This window comes from Balaenoptera ricei, chromosome 2, assembly GCF_028023285.1.
Source record: "Balaenoptera ricei isolate mBalRic1 chromosome 2, mBalRic1.hap2, whole genome shotgun sequence".
Lineage (NCBI taxonomy): Eukaryota > Metazoa > Chordata > Mammalia > Artiodactyla > Balaenopteridae > Balaenoptera > Balaenoptera ricei.
In genome coordinates this window covers 100,293,200-100,313,611 of record NC_082640.1, presented here as the reverse complement: position 1 = coordinate 100,313,611, position 20,412 = coordinate 100,293,200, and the positions used below count along the sequence as shown (strand labels likewise).

The following is a 20,412-nucleotide window of genomic DNA, read 5'->3' as shown; positions in this document are numbered from 1 at the left end:
CTCAAGATCATGATGGCACATCCCTCTGTCCAGCTGGACAGGCAATTGGCATTGTCTGGGCTCTGGGCAAAAGTGATCACGGAGTCTTCAGGAGACCCTCACTCAGGCTCAAGAATGGTAGGGAGGATAAGGCTGAGTAGAGAATATTATGGACAATAATGACAGCCATGTTAACAATATCATCTGGTCTAGCAAGGGTAGATGAATTAGGATGAGACAGATAAATATTTTGAGTGGTCTTTAGAAAGGAATAAGGAAGGAATTGATGGGCCAGATTTGGGAATATAGCTAAGGCTGAGACTTAAGGGGCTGGAGTTTGGGATTAGTGACTGGTTGTAGACCCAGTGAGGGGCAGGAGGGCTGGAGGCCTGGAGGCCTGATGCTGTTAGGAAATAGGTAGATTAATAATCAAAATACATTGCAATTGTATAATATATTCTCATAAATTTTCTCATCTGTATAATTTTCTGGGCCAGTATCACTATCTGTCTTCCTAATACCCACACAGACATTTTAATACATGAGAAAACAGGCTCAGAGAAGTTGAGGGATTTTCCCCTGTAGCTACAGATAGGCAAAGTTGGCACTCGTATCCAGGTCTCTTAGCTCCTGATCTGGTGCCCTTCCAGTTCTGTCAGAGAGATTCCTTCAGTACAGAGGGTAGGGAGCTAAAGGCATCTGACCTGTCAGAAGAGGTAGAGTATGACCAATGAGGACAGAAGCCTGGGGCAGGAATGTGGAGATGGCCTGAAACTCTCCCTACCACAGGTCCTATTGGCTGGAGGACGCTATTACCCGGCAATTTTACTCCTAGATACATACCCAAGAGGAATGAGTGCATTATGTTCACCAAAAGATAAGTCCTAAGAAAGTTCATAGCAGCTTTATTCATAATTATCAAAAACTAGAAACAATCTAAATGCCTATTAACAGAAGATTTGATAAACTGTGGTACATCTCTATAATGGAATATGACACATCAATAAAAAGGAACAAACTACTGATATATACAACAACATGGATGAATCACAGAGACATTGTGCTGAGTAAAACAAGCCAGTTTCAAAAGAGTATATTCAGTATGACCAAATGAATCTGGAGTGATAACAAAAAATCACATCTGTGGTTGCTTCTAAGGCCTGGGGAGACTGACTGGAAGGGGTACAAGGGAAGTTTCTGGGGTGATGGAAATGTTCTATATCTTGATTTGGGTAGTAGTAACACATGTAGTACATGGTAACTTTAAGATCTGTAAACTTTATGCAAATTATACCTTTTGTTTTTTTTAATTAAAGCTTAGCTTTTGAGGAAAGAGCCAGTTGAAGAAGGAAAAGGAAGGGTCTTAAAGTGTATGGAGGTGATGTCCCAGATTGGCTCCTGTGGAAGGTGACCAACTGTCCTGATTTGCCTGGAACTGAGGGGTTTCCTAGGACAAGAGGCTTTCAGTGCCAAGACTGGGAGAGTCCTGGGCAAACTGGGACAGTTGGTCATCCAAGTCCTGTGGAGGAGGGGAGCTGAGTGGGAACTCTGGATGATTGGCAGAGAGGCTGGACTCCCTTGGTACCAGAGCTGAGGGGCTGCTCCAGCAGGCTAAGAGAAGGGCCAGCCAAGAGGTGAGGGCAGCGGGCGTTGCTGGTTGCTCCTCAGGGTTCCTGATACTCTAGGAGCAGGAATGGGTTGGGGGGTAGAGCTGGAGGGAAAAGGCCTCGGAGACTGAATTGAGGCAGGCAGGCCATCCAGGTTTAGCATCGCAACTTCTAAGCTGGGCTCTGAGGAGATTCTCACTCTGAACCCTCTCTTCACACCAGGTATCCCCACCCTGTCCTCCCTCAAATGCCTAGGCCTAGAAAATACCAAGCAATACATTGATTTTCTGGAAGGAAAACAGACATGGGGACCTATCAGAGGAAAATGCGGTTGTATCTCTTCACCTCCATAGTTGTCACAGGGCAGGGACTGTCCGCTCCCTACTTTGTCTGCCACAGCCTGTTGTGGCTTAAGCTAGAAGGGTCTCCTCTATCTTCTCAGAGCCTGGGACAGATGGGGTAATGAGGGAGAGGCTCTTCCAGCTCTCCAGCTGAGGCCTGAGGTGAATTCTGACAGAAACTGCAGGCAGGGCTGGTCCATGGAGGGATCCGGAACCAGGGAGGGAGGGCTCAGAAGTTCTCATAGTGGTGCACAAAGTGGGCCTGGTCCTTCCTGTTGATGAGCTGACAGGCCTTCTCTACATTCTTGGTCATTCCTGGAGGGCCGCAGCTAAACACCCCGATCTTCCTCACCTGTCAAGTGTCGGGGGGGGGCAGTGGTTGCAGAGAAGGAGAGGCCTGTGGGCTTCCTCCCCAGGAGGGAGCTGCTTCTCAAGCCTGGCTGGAATGACCAGGGCATTGACCCCAGGCCCTGAGGAGGAGGCTTGAGTTGGGGAGGCAGGGAGTGGGGTTTAAAGCCCTTCTCCAATGCTTGACCCCATCCTGAGGTCCTCTGCTCAGTACCCAGCTGCAGGCTGCTTGAGGGCCAGGAAGTCCTGGCAGGGGAAGGATGGGTCGGGGTGGGACTGACCTTTGGGTGGACCTCCTGCAGAGAGTTGAAGAAGGGCTCGAAGGGGGGTCGGCCAAAGTGGGTGATGGAGCGCAAGCCCGTGAACAGACTCCGGTTCAGCACCTTCTGGAAGTGCCGCTCACAGATGTACTGGGGGAGGGAGTAGAGGACGAAGGTCACAGCCAGGCAGAGCCAGGGTCAGCTCCTAGTCCAGATGGTGGTCCATCCACCTGCCTTGGCCATCCTTACCCTGTCAACCCACATACCCACTGAGCTGCCCTGCCTGGCCGGCCCTGACATACCAGCATGGTGGTCCTGAGGTCAAACTTCTCAGCCAGCTGGGTGATGTAGATGTGCACGGACACCAGGTCCTGGTGGTCATTCTCCTCCACCTCCCGGATGATGTCAGCCAGCCACTCAAACTGCCGCTGGGTCCGTGTCACCCAGATGAAGTAGATCTGGGGACACACAACTAGGGCTCTGACTCAGCTCAGCTCAAGGTTCCTCCACCCAGATGCTTATACTGAGATGGTGGGAAGCCCTGGACCACCCACAGGCACCAAACCTCTGGCAGGACCCACAGGCCTGATCCAAGGCTTCTAGCCACAGATCCCAGCAGAGGCTCTTCTGGCTATACCTCCTACCCTCCCTCAACTGGGTATGAATCTGGGCATCTGGGTATGAATGGCCCCAGCAGAACCAGTTGCCTAGGAGCCAGGGACTTTTTATCAAGCTACTCTGCTGGGATGTGGGGACACAATCAGGCTGTCTGTCCCCATTTCTTTGAAGAATGGGAGAGGGACACTCACCTTTTTACAGAGCATTTGGCTGCCTAAGGATGACTTGAAGACCAGGTCTTTGAGGATGGAGGCAAAGGGGGTGACCCCAATGCCCCCTCCCACCAGCACAGACACCTCAAACTTATGCCACTCCTGGTGGCCCTCTCCAAATGGTCCATCGAGGTACAGCTGCCAACAGAAGAGGAAGGTGAGATGAGCCTGGCCCTTCCCCAGCTCTGAGGTTAGAAAAATGGGGGGGGCGGGGAGGACAGGGAGAACTAGTTTCTTTGAGGCACCCCAGCCCTCTCCCAGTCTGGCTTTGGGGTGGCTGGAGCATCTTATCCCAAGGTCGGGGAGGGTGGGGACCTTCTGTCAATGCCAGAACCCCAAAAGTGGTTCCCAGTGATGGGCACCTTTGGATGTTTGGCACAGCTGTCACCCGTCGGGGGTGAGTAGATCTCCCTGAGGCGGGTGGTCCAGGGTCCTACTGCCCGGATGTGCAGGCTAAGCGTGTCCTCGTGGGGCGCAGAAGTCAGGGTGAAGGGGTGGTACTCGTTGGTCCCCAGAGCCAGGCAGGCGATCCGCACCCACTGTCCTGACTTGTACTCAAAGCCTTGGGGCCGCTGGAACTCGAGGTGGGTCACTCCTGGGGGTCATGGGCAGGGAGGGGCGGGGATCAGAGGGCTTCCTCCTGGTGCCTGAGGACTGGCAGGTACCCTGTCCTCTCCACACACCTGAGGCACAGGGAGTGGTCACATGATCTGAGCGAGTATGGCTTCTGGGGCTGGGAGTTGGAGTGCCCCCTTCTCTGTTTCCTGGGTAACTCAAGAGCTGGGCTTCTCCACTCTCCTGTTCCAGCCCCTCCCCTCCTCTTTGCTGATTCTTCCCACCAAGGGCCCAGGCCTGATACCACTGTCCTGGATACCAGCTTACTAGGTCAGGGGACCTCAGGCTCCCCAGGTACCATCTCAGTGTTTGCCAAACCTCCACCGTATGAGGGTTCCCTTTATGGTGGGCCATATCAGCACACCTCCTGCACTATCATTTATCTAACATTTTTCTTTAAATTGACTTACTTTTTCAATTCAATTTACCTTGAGAAGAACATTTAGGTCACTAAGGTGAGTAGAAAACCAGTATCATGTGCTCTATCTAGCTCCAGAGGCCAAGCTCTTAACCAATACCCTACATTGCCTTGCCTAAGTATCATGTGGTCTAAACAGAAGGTACCATGTTTTATCAAATTTTAGCTGGATAGTGTTTGTTGCCTGACCACAGCTGAGCCTCAGGCTTGTTCTCTCTTTGTGGAAAAAGGAGTTTCGCAAGTACTGGAGGATGCAGAAGGCATGCTAATACCATGCTGAGACTTTGCTCTTAAATAATCTTGATTGAAATAAAGTTGAAGGGAGGTTAATTTTCTTACTATGTGAGTCCTGAAGGTTAGCCGGCCCCTTGTCACTTAAGTCATCTTCCACCACCCTTTACATTGATGTGAATCCCCACTCTGGCCAACACTGACTCTCAACAACAGACTCTTGCAGTCTGGACCATTTATCTGTCTCTGAAGAGAGGTTATTCTGAGTGAAGGAATGGGAGAGGGATATATGGTTCCCCGCCCTGCACCCAGGCCACATGTGCGCGGGTCTTTCTTGTCCTTAAACCCCTCTGAATGCACTTTCAGCCTCCTCTTCTCATAGTCACTTCTCACTGTCCGCAAGTCCTCCTGGGAACTAAGCACAGCTCTTTTGGGGGCTTCAGTTCCATCAGGAAAGCTGCAGGGGTCCCTGAGAGGCTAACAGAGGCAGCAATGGGATGAGGAGGCCTGGGGAGCTGTCTCCCCACGTCCCATGAGTTGACCTCCAATGCTCCCCACCCAGGGTCAGGCCAGGCCTGGTACCTGAAGGCAGCAGTTCTGCTTTCACCACGCCTATCTCCACCTTCTTCCGGCTCAGGCTCACCAGCTTATCCCCCACATAGATAAGTGCTGGCACCAGGAAGTAGATGTGGAAACGGGGCAGTTGGATCAGAGCGAAGCTGCCGTGAATGATGAGCTGGAGACATGGCCAGTTAGTATAGCTCAGGCCCAGCTGGCCCCCTTCCTGTACCCACCCTACCCAGATACTTCCTGCCGGGGCCCTGGGCCTGGGCAGGGTAGATGGGGCTGGCATAGGCTCCATAGACTGTGGTCTCAGATCTCGGGGTCTCCGTCTGAGATCTTGCGTCCAATTCACCCTGCTCCCTCCCCACATCATGAGTGCTCATCTCTGCCCTGTGGCCTGGCCCTGCCCAGAGGAGTTCCTCACCAGCACGTAGAGCAGGATGTAGAGGTGGTGGGTCAACCAGAAGCCCCGGAAGCTGCGGCGCCGGAAGTGGTGGGAGGCGAAGATGTACATGATGGCGAGAACCAGGAGCAGGAGCACCCCTGTCATACCTGGGGGCAGCGGGGACAGGGTCAGAGAGTCCCTGGTCTCGGGACCTCAGCCTGGGCTGAGAATACCAGAGGGCATTTCCCCATTCCGCTCTTCTTCCCTGACCTCTCTCATCCCTCCCTGGCTCCCAGAACAGCTTGCCCAAAGAAGCTGGAGCTGAGGCTTGTGCTGGAGGCTGCAAAGGGAACCTATGACCACTATAGACAAGTGTGTATTCATGGGAAGATGAGAACAAAAGCAAAAGTCCTCAGATAGAAACCCCAGACTCCACATACAGTCTACTCTTTACCTGGGACTGTCTGGAAGAACCACCAGTAGAACTTCTGGGGAAGCTTGGACCTGTAGGACAAAGACACCCAGAGCCTCAGGCTGGGGAAGGAGGGGCTCCTCCACTGTTGCAATATGACTCTGTTCCTGACGGCCCTGAATGCGGAGGTTACTGGGCCTCAACCCAGATGGCCAAGGATCCTTCCAAACAACATGGCACCCAGCCTCCTGCAGTTCCACCCTCTGATCTCAAAGCAGTTCTTCCTCCTGTGTTATCTTGAATTCTCCTACTGCAGCTGACCTTTGCTTCCTTGAGTGCTTGGTTCATATTCTGTAAGCTCCATGAGGGCAGGGAGCTTACCTCCATGCTCTATCCCTATGCTCAAACAATGCCCAGCACAGAGTAAATGCTCAATAAATATTTGTTGAACGACTGCATGTATCTTGGCATCCCAACTCTTTGGCTCCTGGATGGACACACAGGACGTGTTCCACAAATATTTGCCCAGTGAATGGACAGTAGGCTGAGATAGCAAGCTATGTGTCAGGTACACGTGAGAAAGAGCCTCCGACTTCATCTCCCAAACTCCTTTCCTGGCCAATTACGGCCTGCTTCCTTCCTGAGGGCAAGGAAGTCATCTCTCAGCTTCTCCAAGGATGCTAGCTTCTCGCCCTCACTTAGTGAGAGAGTGGAGGGTCTAGGGCCATCTACCTCTTTTCTGTTGTACCCTGAGGCCTGCCCCAGGATTCCCAAGGGGGACTCTCCCCAAAACTGACCCATCATTCACAAAGACGCTGGGGAAGATGCAGGCCAGCAGGCTGAGGGGGCTGACTGAGAAGATGTAGACATTCACCGCGTGGCCAGCACTGTGCAAAACTGAAAGACACATCCTGTTAGAGACGCCTCCAGGGCCAACTCTACCTCCAGCCCCGAGGAGAGCAGGAAGTATAAGTAGCTCCAGTCTCCCCACTGCCTCCCCCACAGCTCAACCCAGGGGGCTGCAGCAGTGGCGAGTGTGCCCGGGAGCCACATACTGGCCAGGACGACAGCAGCCATGGCGATCCAGCGATGGAAGTCCACAGCGGCGTCGAAGGGCACGTAGCGGTTGAGGAAGGTCTCTCGCAGGAAGGTGATGAGGTTGCGGCACATGGTGAGCAGGATGTAGGAGAACATGAAGGAGACGCTGGCCGCCGTGCCCCGCGACAGGATGATGCCCACGAGGGTGGTCTCTGCAATGCCCGAGGGTGGCGAGGCAAAGGCATAGTCTGGGGGCACAGTGGGGGTGGATCAGCACAGCACAGAGGCCTGGACCCCAGTCAGAACAGCTGGGCTCCCCCATCCAGACACCTGAGGATCAAGAATAACAAGCAGAAGGCTCTCACATCTCCCCTCCCACTGCCCACAACCTGGAACTCTCCGTACAGTAAGCACGCTCCACAAACAGGCCGGCACAGATGGCTGAGAAGATTGCCACGGCCACGATGTGCCGCCGGTAGTTCTCCACGAAACGCTTGTACTGCTGCAGCTTCTGGGCCAGGAAGCCCCGCTGCATCTTCTCCTGCAGCGCCTCTGTGTATAGCCGGGGAGGGGGTACCACTGCCCTGCAGCAATGGGAGGCAGGTGGCCTGAGGTCAGGGCACCCTGTCCTCCCCTAAATGCCACCCTGTGAAGGAGACCTGGTGATCTGGTAGCGGTCAGAATGGGCCACAACAGATGAAAGAAAAAGCTTTTGGCGGGTAGAATCCCACTCTGCCAAACCTTTACCTCTCAGCTTTATTTGCCCTATCCACCCACTCTTCCATCTCCCCACTACTCCATCTCCACTTCCTCCTATCTGTTCTGTCCTTCCTTCTTTCTGCTCCCTGCACAGGCCTCACTGCTGTGCCCAAAGCAGGCAGGAGCCAGGAGACCCCTCACTGCCTGGTGTTGCATTTGAGTGCCAGGCCCCTTGCCTGAAGATTAGGGTGCAGAGGTTGAAGAGTCATTAACTCAATAGCCTGCCAATCCTGTCAGGGACACATGGAACGAGTCTCAGGATGGTTCCTTGTGTGTGGAGGTGTGGGCAGACCAGAGACCCTGAGACTTCTCCCCATGTCTCCTTGGGTCAAGGGTCTGGGAAACACTTACTTTTTGCCAAACCTCTTCTTCAGCCCAGGGCCTCCCAACTCTGGGGCTTCTGAGACAGGGAGCCCCACTCCCTGAGGGCAAAAACTGAGAAGAGAAAAATGGGTCTCATTCTCCCCTTGTCTTTGCAGCCAGGAGAAGAACTGCCAAGTCAGAGTTGGGGTTGGTGTGGGAGGGGATAGATCCTGGGACTCATTTCTGTCCACAGAACCTGCCCATAAAACCGGTCGGAAAGAAGCCAGGCAGAAGGCAAGACAGAAGGAATGAATATGATCTGGTCATACGCTCTGTAGAATGATCCTGTCCTGGAGGGGCAGGGAGAGAGCCAGGCTCCTGAGCGGTAAGGGGTATGTGTGTGAGGCAGCTGGAACTCAGGCTAGAACCGTGCGCTGAGAGCTACTTTCAGAGCAAATGTCTGGCCCAGGGGCTGATTCCACCAGCCCTACTCCTTCATTTCTCTGCAGGGGACCCAGCCAGGGCACCTCCCAGTGCCCCGTTCCCACTCACCGTTCCCCAGAAGTCCGAGTGATGAATGACACTCGACAGCTGACGTTTGGTTTAAGAATGTCTCCAATACCTGGGGAGAACAAGAAGCTGGACGGGCTTCCCCACGAGGGAGGAGACTGTCCTAGGAAGGCTGCCGTGGCACTTGCCAGTGACTTGGTCATGTCCCCATCTCTCTCTCCAGCCTTGCTCCCCTCACTGCCCACACCGAGCACCCACTGTACACAGGGCGGCGGCCACTGCTAGACAATGTGGCAACTGAGTGCAATTAGGAAAGGGGCCCCCCTCCAGGCGGATGCAACCCTGCAGGTCTTTTGTGTAGAGAAAACAGGGCCTCTTCCTCTGGCCGGACACACCCCAGACCAATGCACATGGTTGGTGTGTAGCATGTAGGCTGGACTTCAGCCTGCCCTGAGCCCTCAGTGGGTATCTTTGTGCATAAATTGCACAAGTGTATGTGATACCCTTGATTACATGTGCCGGCTCTCTACTAGGCACCAAGGACTAAAAGAGAAATAAGACCTGAGTGCTATGCACCAGGAACTCTCATTTTGAAGACACGCCCATTCCTGACGCCTTCCAAACTCACACACCTCCGCCTCCACCCTTGACGCAGAGCTGGGTGCGGCGGAGCTCGTTGTCGTGGTCCCGCAGCATGAAGTGGAAGTCCTCCCACGTCAGCTCCTGCTTGTCCTGGAAGCCCGACTCCCGGAACATGGACTCCACCACCTCGGCCAGCTGGGCCTTGGACAGGCAGTTGTTGGAGATCTCGATGAAGGACCTGGGCAGGGGGAGGGAGGAGAGACGAAAGCAGCCTGTCACCCGGCAAGGTCAGGTTCAGGCAGGTGCTGGGTGGGGCAGGCCCCAGACTATCTAATGTGGTTACCAGTGACCCAGGAAATGGCACTGAGAAGGTGTTCATCCAGCCTGCCGCTGACGCTAAGCTGGGTGGGGTGGCCAAGGGCTCAAAAGGCAGAACAAAATTGAAAGTGACCTTGACCAGTTAAAGAAAGCAGCCCCCAAACAGGGGGGCATCTACAGCTGGGATGAATGTCCACTTAGTGTAGGGACTTGTCCACGTGTGCCATGGCGCTCTCACGTGGCCCGCTCTCGTGTTGATACCTCCCACACCACCGCCGGGCACCCCGTTCGTGGTCCAGCGGGGGGGTTGGGAGGGGAGATGTAGCTGCACTGGCTGCTGCTTCCTTGTGCCAACAGCCTGGGGCATAGGCAGGAGTACCTCCGCACCCAATGTGACAGCACCCACAGTGGCAGCTACAGTGGCCATAACTCTTTTCTTAGACTGTGCTTTGGGACAAAAGCAAACAAACATGCAAGTTTGTGTGAGTCCAGCAGAAAAAGACCTTTGCGTGCATGGCACAGCAAGCACTGCCATCACATTAAAAAAAACACATCATCCCACTTGCTCAGGGTGAGACTGAGCAGGAGCCACACTGAGTACAGGCCGAGGAGGTGGACCTCAGCCCCTGGGGGCAGAGACCGTCTCCTAGAGGGTCCTGCAGCAGCACGCCCAGTGAGGGACAACTGCAATGCACTTCGCCCTAGCCCTTGCAGAAGCCCACGTCCAGTTGTGGTATCTGGACTGTAAAGAATGTGGCAGTTAAGGTGAAAGCTGAGAGCAATGAGGAGGCTTACGGGGGTAGAAGAGTTAAAAGGGTCTGGGCTGTTCTATACATTCTGTTCATTCATTTGCTTATTTGTTTCATCTGATTCAGTTAACTATGTACTGAATGCCTGCTATGTGCCAATCACAGTGCGGAGGAGGGGATTCAGCAGGGAACAAAGAGAGATATGAACCCTGTCCTTACAGAGCTGCAGGCAGCTGTGTTACTGGAGCACGGTCTTCAGGAATAAGTCTATGAGCTCAAAACAGCTCTTTATCGGCACACCACAACAAGAAATGGTTTAAGAAGCAGGAAGAGAGAAGGGTTGGAATATAGAAGAACTTTCCATGTTTCTCCTCCTGCCTGTCATGGTGATTAATACTGGCAGTGACCCAGGGCATCCATCCTCCATGATTCATTACCTCACTGTGTAAAGCACAGCATTTGAAGAGTTAGCAAAGACCCAAAGGCATCCAGAAGGCGTGAGTGGGCTTTGTTACTGGTCATCTTGATGTTGGTTGTCTTTTGTAACTAGGGAGAATTTTCTGGTGGTGTTGGCACTGCAAATACAGACCCTCCTGGAGGCAGGGGCCTGTCCAGACAAACTTCTGAAGCTGGATGCTCTGAGTGTCTAGGATATAGTACCTAGGCCACGTCTCAGTGCAGATGGCTTCGTAACCGCCTCGCCTACCCTCCTCTGACCTGTTTTCCTGTTTAAAATATCAGGAAGTCTCAGGACTGGAGAGGCCCACCCCATACCGCATCATGGTAAAGAACTCGTCCTTGGAGAGGAAGCCATTCCCATCAAGGTCATACATGGTGAACATCAAGCGGGACTTGTCCTCTGGGGAGCCTGGGAGGAGATAGGGGGATGCCCGTCACCTCTCTGCTGAAAGACACCTGACTCCTGGGATGGTCCACCATCCCCCTACCTTTCATGAAGACCACCAGGACGTCCAGGAACTCCCGGAAGGACAGGTAGCCGTTGCCGTCCTTGTCGGCCAGAGAAAACATGGACTCCACAAACATGTCCTGGGGCTTGAGGCCCAGGGACTCGGCAAACTCAGCCCGGCTCAGCTCACATGTCAGGGCCTCCCGCACCTTCTGTGACGAGTCCAGGGGCAGGGTCCCTGCGTCTGCCTGGTGGATGTCCAGCACCTGCACTCGGGCAGCAGCAGAGGGAAGGAGAGAAGGAGGTGAGGCCTGGGCTGGAAGCAGTTCCGTGACCTCTCACATCTCCCCAAAGTCCAGATCAGAAAGGGTGAGCCCTGGTGGCTGCTCATGGTCATTAGATAAATTTCTGACTTGGGCTTCTGCTCTCTGCAGAGGGGGTGACTGTAGCAGGGGATGGGGAGGGAACGGGGAGAGGCACAGTTTGGGAATGCAAAGTGAGAGAGCCTACACTGGGGACAGAAGCTGCAGCAGACATTAAGTGGACAGGGAGGAAGGGGCTAAAGATATGTTCTCTTGTCAGTTCAGACAGGGCTGCCATGTGCCTGATTTTAAAAGTCATATACATGTAGCTACCATTTGTTAAATGCCTATAATGAAGCAAGCACTTGGGCTAAACCCTGTACATAGAACAGTGTTTATCAAACTTTAGAGTGAATCAGAAGCCTCTGGTGGGCTTGTGGGCCCCAAGCCCAGAGTTCCTGATTTCCTAGGTCTTGGGGAAGGGCCTGAGGACTTGAATTTCTAACAAATTCCCAGATGAGCCTGCTGCTGCTGGTCCAGGGGCCACACTTTGAGAACCACTGATGTAGACCATCTCCCTGAATCCTCAGAACAACCTAAAGGGATGGATCCTATTTTAATCACTGTTTCATAGATGAGGAAACTGAAATCTCCAGCCCGCAGAGCAGAAGCTTAGATAACCCCACATAGGGTCCTGTCCAGCCCAGGGTCCCTTCAACCCCTGGGCCCGGTCCTGCCTCCAAAAGGCGCAGTCAGGCACCTGGGCAAAGAGGTGTCTGAAGAAGACCTCCAGGATGCGGCCCCGCTGCTGCTTGGTCACAGCCTTCCTGAACAGCTCAGGCTCACTCATCTCAGCCACATCAAGGCCCAGAGCCCAGCTCACACAGAAGCCCTGCAGATGCTGCACGAAGGTGCCTCGCTCTTCCTCGGAGTTAAACAGCATCACCTGGGGGGAGGAAGGCTCAAGCTTCTGGTTCAGCCTCCCCTCAGAGGGTCTGGGGTTGGGGGATGGAGAAAAAAAGCCCTCCCCCATTCCATCCCGGCTGGGACCACGTGAGAGACCCAAAGGGGGTCAGAGGGAGAGTCCGGTGGGTCTGGGGACCTCTGAAAGGAGTGCCTCCTCCCGGCATCAGCCTTCACAACTGAGCTCTGTAGCGGAGGACGGCGTGGCCGGAGAGGACTCGCCGTGAGAGGGGAGATGTGTGAGGGCAGCCCAAGCCGGGGAGGCAGGATGGGCCATACCAGGTCATACTCCTTGGGGATCTTGAGCAGCAGGGTGCGGCGTCCGCGGTTGCTGGACAGGATGAGGTGGACCTGCTGCGGGGGCCGCAGCTGGACGGTGCGGAGCACAGAGAGACGCCTGTCCAGGACCTGCAGACGCCTGTCTGGGAGCAGCTGGATGGTGATGGGATAGCCCCTCTCCCTGGGTCCCGGCCACTCCATCGCTAGGGAAGGGACAGTGGGGCAGAGTGGTTCAACAGAGGTCCCCAGGCCTCTGCCCTCAGGCTAGTTCCACTCTGCCAGTCTGAGCAGGCACCCCCAAAGCCTGGCTCCCTCCCCACATCTGTAACATGGTTCTTTCTCCCAGCACCGCCCCCCCATCTGTCCCCTTCCCCCTTCCCGCCCCTTGGCCCCATCTCACCTGACACTCCATCTTCGGCTGCTTCCTTCTTCACACTCTCTCTGCCTTTCTTTTGTAGCTTCTTGCGCTCTTGGCCCCGGAAATAGGCCACCACCCCAGAGATAAGCAGGCTCACTGAAAGGGGTCAGAAGGAGCCACTGGGGGGGGGGGGCCTCGCCTACAGCTTCACTGAGGCTTTGGCTGCTGCCCTTCCCTTCCCAAGGCCCCCTGAGCCTGGCTTCAAATGTACCTAGGAGCTAGCCTTACAGGCCAGCAGGTAGTGAGGGGCAGGGACAGTCTGTGAGGAGGAGGGGAGCCAGAAGAGAAATGGGCGAAGGGGTAAAGGGCTCACCTAGTGGGAGACAGCACAGAGCCACGATGGTGATGCCAAAACCAGGACCACTGCCCTCGAAGAAATCAGTCACAGTCAGGGGCACACAGGGGGGCAAGTCTTTACCTGTGAGCTGCCGGGGCTGAGGGCAGGGTGCACCTGAGGGAAAGGCACAGAAGAGCTCAGGGCCTGGGGATCCCACTCTTTGGCTACGCAGCCTTCCCTTCTGTCCTATAAAGGACCAGGTACCCACTCCCTCCCAAACCCTCCTCCCTGGAACTCGTTCCCCTCAAAAATTCCTCTTCCACATCCCATCTCTCAGCATCTATCCCAACTTGACCACAAGGTTCAGCTGGCATCCCAATTTGACCACAAGGTTCAGCCTGCAAACCAGTCTAGTCCCTACTGGGGGAGGTGGCCTAATGCAGGCCTCCCAAGACCAACACAGAAGGAGCTGCCTGGTGCCTAGCACCAGCACCAAGTGATCCCCACACAACCTCTGTCCCTTCTCTGCCACCACTGCTTGTGTTCTCCCAGGCCACCCACCTTGTTGCCAAATAAAGACATTGGGCTGCAGGGCACCATGGTTCACGCGGGTGACAGCCACCAGCACGTCCCGAAGAGTGGTGTTTCTGATTTCTGCAATTTCCTCCGTGGAGAATAGCCTAAGTTAGAGAAAGCCAGGAATTGTTGGGATGGGAAGGGGACACAGGTCTCCAGCAAACTCAGGCCCAGGGACCCAGATGAGAAAAGAGACCGAGAGGGGTTGGGGAGGGGTGCTGGGACAGCCGGGTGCTGTTTACAGGCAGAGGGTCTGGGGCTCAGGCCGAGGTAGAGTCTGAGGTGGGAACCCAGGCAGGCCTCACCCATTCCTGCTGTTCTCAAACCAGTAGCGGTCGCCATCCCGCAGTCGCACAAACTGATCGAGGACGATGGCGCTGAAGAGGGGTCCAGGGTCCCCATGGCTCTCCAGGAGCCCCCCGGGGAGTAGCTCCAGCCGGGACAGGTCCTGGTTGTACAGGGCGGCTGTGGCCTCCAGCACCTGGGGCCACACAGGAAGTGAGGAGCGTGTGAGCGTGTGGTTTTGTGTTGGGAGGTCAGCCACTATTGCCCCATCCCTCAAACACAGGACCCCGTCAGCTGCCTGGCTTGCTGCTCAGGCCTGAGGAAGTCTCCTCTATCTAGGCAGCCCTCCTCAGGTGGTGACAAGTCTGGTGGGAGGACCAGTGTGTCACTACCCAGACTGCCTATCCCCAGTGATCAGCAGCTGCAGGGTCACCCAACTCATGGGGGGAGATCCTGCAGGAATAGGACAATGGCACCCAACCCAGGGGCCACTCTGCAGTAATGGTACAATGCAGTGGTGAGGATACTCTGGAATCAGGTGGCTGAATTTAAATGCTGCCTCCAAGACTGACTTACCAATTATGTCATCAGTAAAACGGCGATAATTATGGTATCTACTCTGTAACGTTCTTGACATAGATTAAATGTGTTACATGTGTAAAGGACTTCGAACAGTATCACCACAAGAAAGCTTTAGCTGCCATTATTATCATCACTATTCCTGACCTGAGGGTCCACGTTGGGGTTGAGGTCACTCCAGTTCTCTGGGGTCTTCAGCCCCAAGGCCTGTCGGGCTTGGCTATAGCTGGGCAGCCCCATATCTCGGCCACGTTGGATGCTGCTGGCCACATAGTCAGTGCGGGAGAACTTGCCAGGGCCAGGCCAGTAATCTGAGGAGGAGAGAGGACCAGGCTCTAGGCTCAGTCCCTCTAACCCTTCTTCGCCCAGCAGCCTTGAATTGGGCTGTTGGCATTACCCACACTCAGCACTCCTTGACATGTGACCTGCCTTGGTGCAGGGTCACTGTCATCATGTGTGACCAGGGGCAATTTTTCTGGCAAAACTCTTCCCCTAAGACTCAGGACTGTTCTAGTCACCAAGCAGTAAATTCCCCGTCCCACCTCCTTAACCTCAGCATAGGGCTGGACAAAAACCTTTAGCGACCTAAGCACCAGAGATTGTGCTGCCACCCTTCCCCCACATACTCAGATGTCGGTAATTTAGAATAAAGTTTGTTTTCTTCTAATGGCTGTTTGCTGTGTGTTTATCTATGTTCCTGCATTGTAGGTACCCTAGGTCTGCCTGATGATTAACCCAGAAGGGTCCCCAGGCTCCCGGACCTCTGGGCCCTCATCCCCTCTGCCTCCAGTGCTTACCCCTCAGATCTTCAACCACTATCCTGTCCTCCAGCTCCGAAATCTGGGAGGCCATTCCCAGCAGCAGCTGATTCACTGCCTCGGCACTGTTCAGATTGGGGTTCTGGAAAAAAACAACACACTCAAGGTAGGTTTTCAGGCCCCTCCCTAAAGCCAGGTCCTTCTCAGGACCATTGCAGCACCTCAGGATAAAGGGCCCTTGGCCAGTCCTAGACTCTCTTGAGCTGTTGTCCCCAGATAATTTTCTGATCACTCTACCCTTCAACTCCCGCCACCCTGGAGCTGCAACACCTAAGAACTGGAATTGTTGCTTTTCCCAGCCTGTGTGATGAGACTGACCTTGATCCACCTTCCCTTGCCCCTGACCCCAGGCTGACCTCCCGAATCCAGTAGCTGTTGCAGACTCTGAGAGCTGGGGAGCTGCCAAAACCCTCATTCAGGACCATCTGGAAATGACAGCTGGTGTTTCTGAAATGGGGAATCAGCAAGGATGCAGTAAGAGAATTCAGAGAAGTTGAGGTGGGGTTGAGTGGGGTGAGGGATTCAGAGGGGGTCTGGCCAGTACTAAGGGGTGTCCTCTGAACTTCCCTGAACGTGGCAGGGATTTGGCAACGAGTGCGGATTGAAGGTAGAGGTTGCTCTTTGTCCACACAGGGTAGGAAGGGAAGGAGGAAAGAGAGTGACCCAGCTGCTGGACAAATCCTGCTCTCAACAACTGAAGTTCAGCCATTAGGAGGAAATGGGGAGATTTTCCTGCTAAGACTGAACTTCCTACCGCAGGGTGCTGTTTTAGGGCACCAAATTCTGCTTCTTTTCCCCCATGAAACTGTAGGGGTGTAAAAAAGGCCCCAGGCCCCCAAGACCACTAATTCTTCACCTCTGCCGGTGCGCTGCTCAGCCAGACCCTCCCTCACCTCATGTAGACGCCAGGAGGCACCATGGTGGAGAAGAACTGCTCAGAGGCCGCCAGGAACTCCGGAGAGATGCCGGGGTCCACGAAAGGGCGGTACTCTGTCCACAGGGGTAAGAAGAGAAATAGGCTCTTTACCCTCACACACTCTCGTCACATGTACCCACCTGTCTTCTCTGTCCTATGGATCCTGACCCCCTCCCCCTCCCCAAACCCCCCCTCAGCCCAGGTGTTCCCTCAACTCCCTCACCTGTGTAATTCGGCGGTGCTTGCTGCAGGAAGCTGGGCAGCCACTCATACATCGCGATGTTCTGAGGGTCAAGAGAGGGGGAAATGGGGGGCCAGCGCTGGAGCAGCCAGGCCACGAGGGCTCTGAGCTCAAGGAAGGCTTAGGTGGGAGACGAGGAGCAGGCAGCGGCAGTCACGGGAGAGACACTCAAACAGGAGAGGGGTGGAGGTTCCCGTTGCCCACGAGGAACGAGGGCAGGGGGGAGGGGCAGCTAAATAACAATCACGAGACAACCTCTGGTACAAGTGGCGTTTTGCCTCCTTATCACTCCCAGGGGCTTTCGCTAGACATAGCTGTCTGGGGAGGGGTGCTGCTGGGTGGGCTTGTCCGAGGATGCAGGGCTGTGCGGGGCAGCGGAGTCTCCCAGGGACCGGGACGGGGGCGGGGGGCGGGAAGGGCCGCGCGACCGACCTGGTAGGTGGCGATGACCCTCTTGCGCGCGTGCTGGAACAGCTCCTCGTCCCCCCAGAGCGGGTGCTGGCGGGCCAGCCTCTGCGCCCACAGGTTGTGGTAGCGGAACCAGAGCAGGCCCAGCGCCTGCAGGAAGGGCTCGCGGTTCCCTCGCTCCGCCCCGAAGGCTGCCCGCGCCGTGGGGACGCAGGGGAGGAGTTGAGCGCGGGTGGGCCCGAGGGGGGCGCACCTCGCCGGCCCCCCGCCCGAGCCCCCGCCCGCGCCCCCGCCGCCTCACCGTACAGCCCCCGGGGCCCGCGCCGTCCCGTGGCGGGGTCGGGCGCCGTCCACATACGCAGCGGGTCGTGCGCGTCCCGGGGGAAGGCGGGGTCGGGCCCCGACGCCAGCTGCCCCCCGGAGAAGCTCCGCAGCTCGTCGCTCCAGGAGTGCGAGGAGCCATAGATGGCGCTGCCGTCCAGCCAGCCCGTCACCTCGTTGGTCTGCGGGGACACCGGGAGGCTGAGCTGGGGGTCGGGTGGCCGAGGCGGCTCAGAGCGGGCGAGGGCCGGGCGGCCGTTGCGGGTGTGCTGGGGGTGGCCCCCACCCCACTCCCCCAGCCGCCTGCCCCGCCCACCAGGTCCCGGGGGTTGCTGGGGCTCTGTCCGGTCTCGGGGTCCCAGCGGCTCCTCTGGAAGGGCAGCACCACGTCCCCGCTCTGGTCGCGATCGAACACGGGGTCTCCGGGCGGGATGTGGATGTTGAGGAACTCGGCCGGGCAGCCAGGCTTTTCCACGCTCACCAGGTCCGAGAGCACGTGGTAGCCTGCGGGCGTCGGGGGCAAACTGGTGGGAATCGCTACTCCCCACCGCCAAGGCTGACGCCAATTTCTCAAGAGCCTAAAGGCAGATGTTCCAAGGCAAGTTCCGCGCCACCAGCTCTAAAACTTTTTTCTAATTCGCTAAGTGGGGTTATAGTACCCTCCTCGCCCACCCCATAATGTTGTTGGGAGAATCAAAATAATATGATTAATGTAAGGGCTCCCCCAAGCCAGTCCCCATCTCCTAACAGATCCTGCCTCTCCCTCCCTCTTCGGGGGAAAGAAGATATAATCACAACAGGAGGAGAGGGGCGGCAGGGGAATCAGCTTCTAAGACCTATAATGAGGGTTAGTGGCACTCCTGGGTTTGTAGTCAGTGATAAGAGAAAGATTAGGAGAGCAAATACCCCCGAATCAACACCCCCAAATCCCTCCAAGATGAAGAAAGGCTTGACGTGAGGCTTGGTGGGGGAAGGAAGTGGTTCGGGGTCTTGCATCGGTCTCCTGTGGACTTGCAGAGAGGCCTCAGGGCCCCTCTCCCCAGGCGCTGAGCTGAACGCCAGGTCAACCCTCACCGAAGACGCGTTCTCCCACTTTGCTCTCACCGAAGAAGACCCCCAGCACTGTGCGATTGCGGCCGGATGGCCGCCCGGCTGCGCCCCGCATGGTGGCGTTGCTGAGTCGGCGCGGGTTGGGCAGCAGCGGCTCCCCCGGAGCCTGATACACGCCGTCCGCATAATTAGCTGGTACAAGGCGCCGCAGTCGGGAGCCTGTGGGAAGCAGGGAGCCGGGCTCTGTACTCCGTCTCCAACAAGCCCACGAACCTCGCTCTACACCTCCCTCCAACTCCCCACTTCCACTGACGAGACCCCTTCTTCTGTCCCCAGGGGTGTACAGGAGTTCGCGGCGCAGGCAGCCGGGCGGCTGGCGGCGCGCTCTCTCGGCTTCTCCGCGCGGGGTCCCCCGCGCCCCTGCCCTCCACTAGCCGTTCCCCACCCCAGACCACGGGACGCACCGGCAGCGCCACGCTCGTGGTGCCTCAGGTTGTTGAACCAGCCGTCATAGCGCTGCACTTCCCAGGTCAGCGACAGTGAGTCCTGGCCGCCTGTGGGTCAGAGGGTGGTCCACTCAGTGCTAGCCTCCCTGCGACCCCTCTGGGACCCGACGGCCTCGGCCCGTGCTTCTCCAGCCCGCCCAGCGCCCCCAACCCGACCCAAGTGGCGATACTCACGCGGCGTCTAGGCTGTGCCAGGAAGTTTTCCATCTGGCTGAGCAGCTCAGCCATCTCACCCGATCTTCCAGCCTCAGGAAGCCGCTTGCCGGCACGTCTCCCTTCCCCAACTCCCAAGGGAAACTGGGAGACATCCCGAACTAGGGGCGCCTAGTACTTACCCGCTGGGTCCAGGAGTGCAGTCAGCAGAGCTCCCAGGAGCACCAGTGCCTCTGGCCTTGCGCGGAGCATGCTGACCCTGCGGCCAAGGGGGTGGGAGGTGGTACGTGAGGGACACGGAGCAGGCGTCCCCCACACCGACAGTTGGCACAGGAGGAGGAGGCGCCAGCTGTGTCCACTTCTGGAGCGAAGCTTTCAGAAACATCGCCAAGGACACGCACCCGCGGGGCACTTTTTTAAAGGCACAAGCAGCCCTCAAGGCAGTGACACCGGTCCCCACCCTCCACCCCGTGGAAGAACTAACCCCGATCACACACAGGAACCCAGGAGGCACAAATCCTCTGGGGCTTGTCAGTCCCTGGCAGGACTTTACCTCCAGCCTCCCAGGTCCCGAACAAAGCCTTGAATCCTACCCCTCAGGAACTGCTTCTCCTAGAGGAGGCAGGGAAAGGAATGTGGCTAGTGAGCTGGGAATCTGGAACCTGCAGTCCCTCATACCCCTCAGTGAATGCCTGTGCATGGACACGAGGGATGGGAAGATCAGGTCCCAAGTCCCACTCAAACCGGCTTAGGGCCCCCATCGGGATCAGAAGTCGTCTTTTTCTTGGAATCTTTGCTTCTCTGCTCTGCTCTCTGCCTCTCCCCCGCCACTCCTCCCCAGCTCCGCAGATCTTCAGCCTCCCCGGCCTCATTCTCACCCTCCTCTCTGGGTCCTCTGAGGCCAGCTGTGCAGGTGTCCACTCAGGCCAGACCAGCACCAGATGTGAGCATCTGGACTGGGACTCACCCTCTTGCTATGCAGGCGGGGCTCCTCTCATTTGCATAGCGACCTCCGCCTCTCGTTTGCATGATCTCTTCCCTCTGGGACCTGGCTGCAAAGCCCCGACACGGCTCGTCACGCTGCCCAGGCTGCTATAAAAAGGATTTCAGGTCCTGTGCGACTTCCAAACGCAGAGTGAACACGCGGAGCCCGCTCTCCCACCT

General features: G+C 56.2%; 1 protein-coding gene across 1 annotated transcript; it reads right to left on the bottom strand.

Moving 5' to 3' along the window:
• Positions 1–1,045: 1,045 nt before the first annotated feature.
• Positions 1,046–19,513, bottom strand: DUOX2 (dual oxidase 2). The gene is made up of 33 exons (XM_059915557.1): positions 19,431–19,513; positions 19,054–19,143; positions 18,644–18,808; positions 17,856–18,043; positions 17,520–17,721; positions 17,243–17,409; positions 16,793–16,853; positions 16,547–16,643; positions 16,010–16,100; positions 15,633–15,735; positions 14,983–15,146; positions 14,277–14,452; positions 13,957–14,075; positions 13,432–13,569; positions 13,101–13,214; positions 12,701–12,903; positions 12,219–12,404; positions 11,197–11,422; positions 11,024–11,117; positions 9,229–9,420; positions 8,643–8,729; positions 8,139–8,222; positions 7,434–7,612; positions 7,046–7,276; positions 6,788–6,887; positions 6,033–6,082; positions 5,618–5,745; positions 5,212–5,365; positions 3,728–3,960; positions 3,345–3,503; positions 2,838–2,993; positions 2,557–2,685; positions 1,046–2,279 (listed from the first exon to the last, which is right to left on the bottom strand). Exons 1-33 carry the CDS (start codon positions 19,498–19,500, stop codon positions 2,157–2,159), a joined length of 4,659 nt encoding a protein of 1,552 aa, XP_059771540.1. The 5' UTR covers positions 19,501–19,513; the 3' UTR covers positions 1,046–2,156.
• Between the last annotated feature and the right edge of the window lie 899 nt (positions 19,514–20,412).

Excerpts from the sequence above, each read along its gene's own strand:
- DUOX2 (XM_059915557.1), bottom strand. The coding sequence starts at position 19,500 with ATGCTCCGCGCAAGGCCAGAGGCACTGGTGCTCCTGGGAGCTCTGCTG. Across the intron at positions 18,044-18,643 it reads AGTGCTGGGGGTCTTCTTCG|GCTACCACGTGCTCTCGGAC; the intron begins GTGAGAGCAAAG and ends CGACGCCCGCAG. Across the intron at positions 6,083-6,787 it reads AGCGTCTTTGTGAATGATGG|GTCCAAGCTTCCCCAGAAGT; the intron begins GTCAGTTTTGGG and ends TTTGTCCTACAG.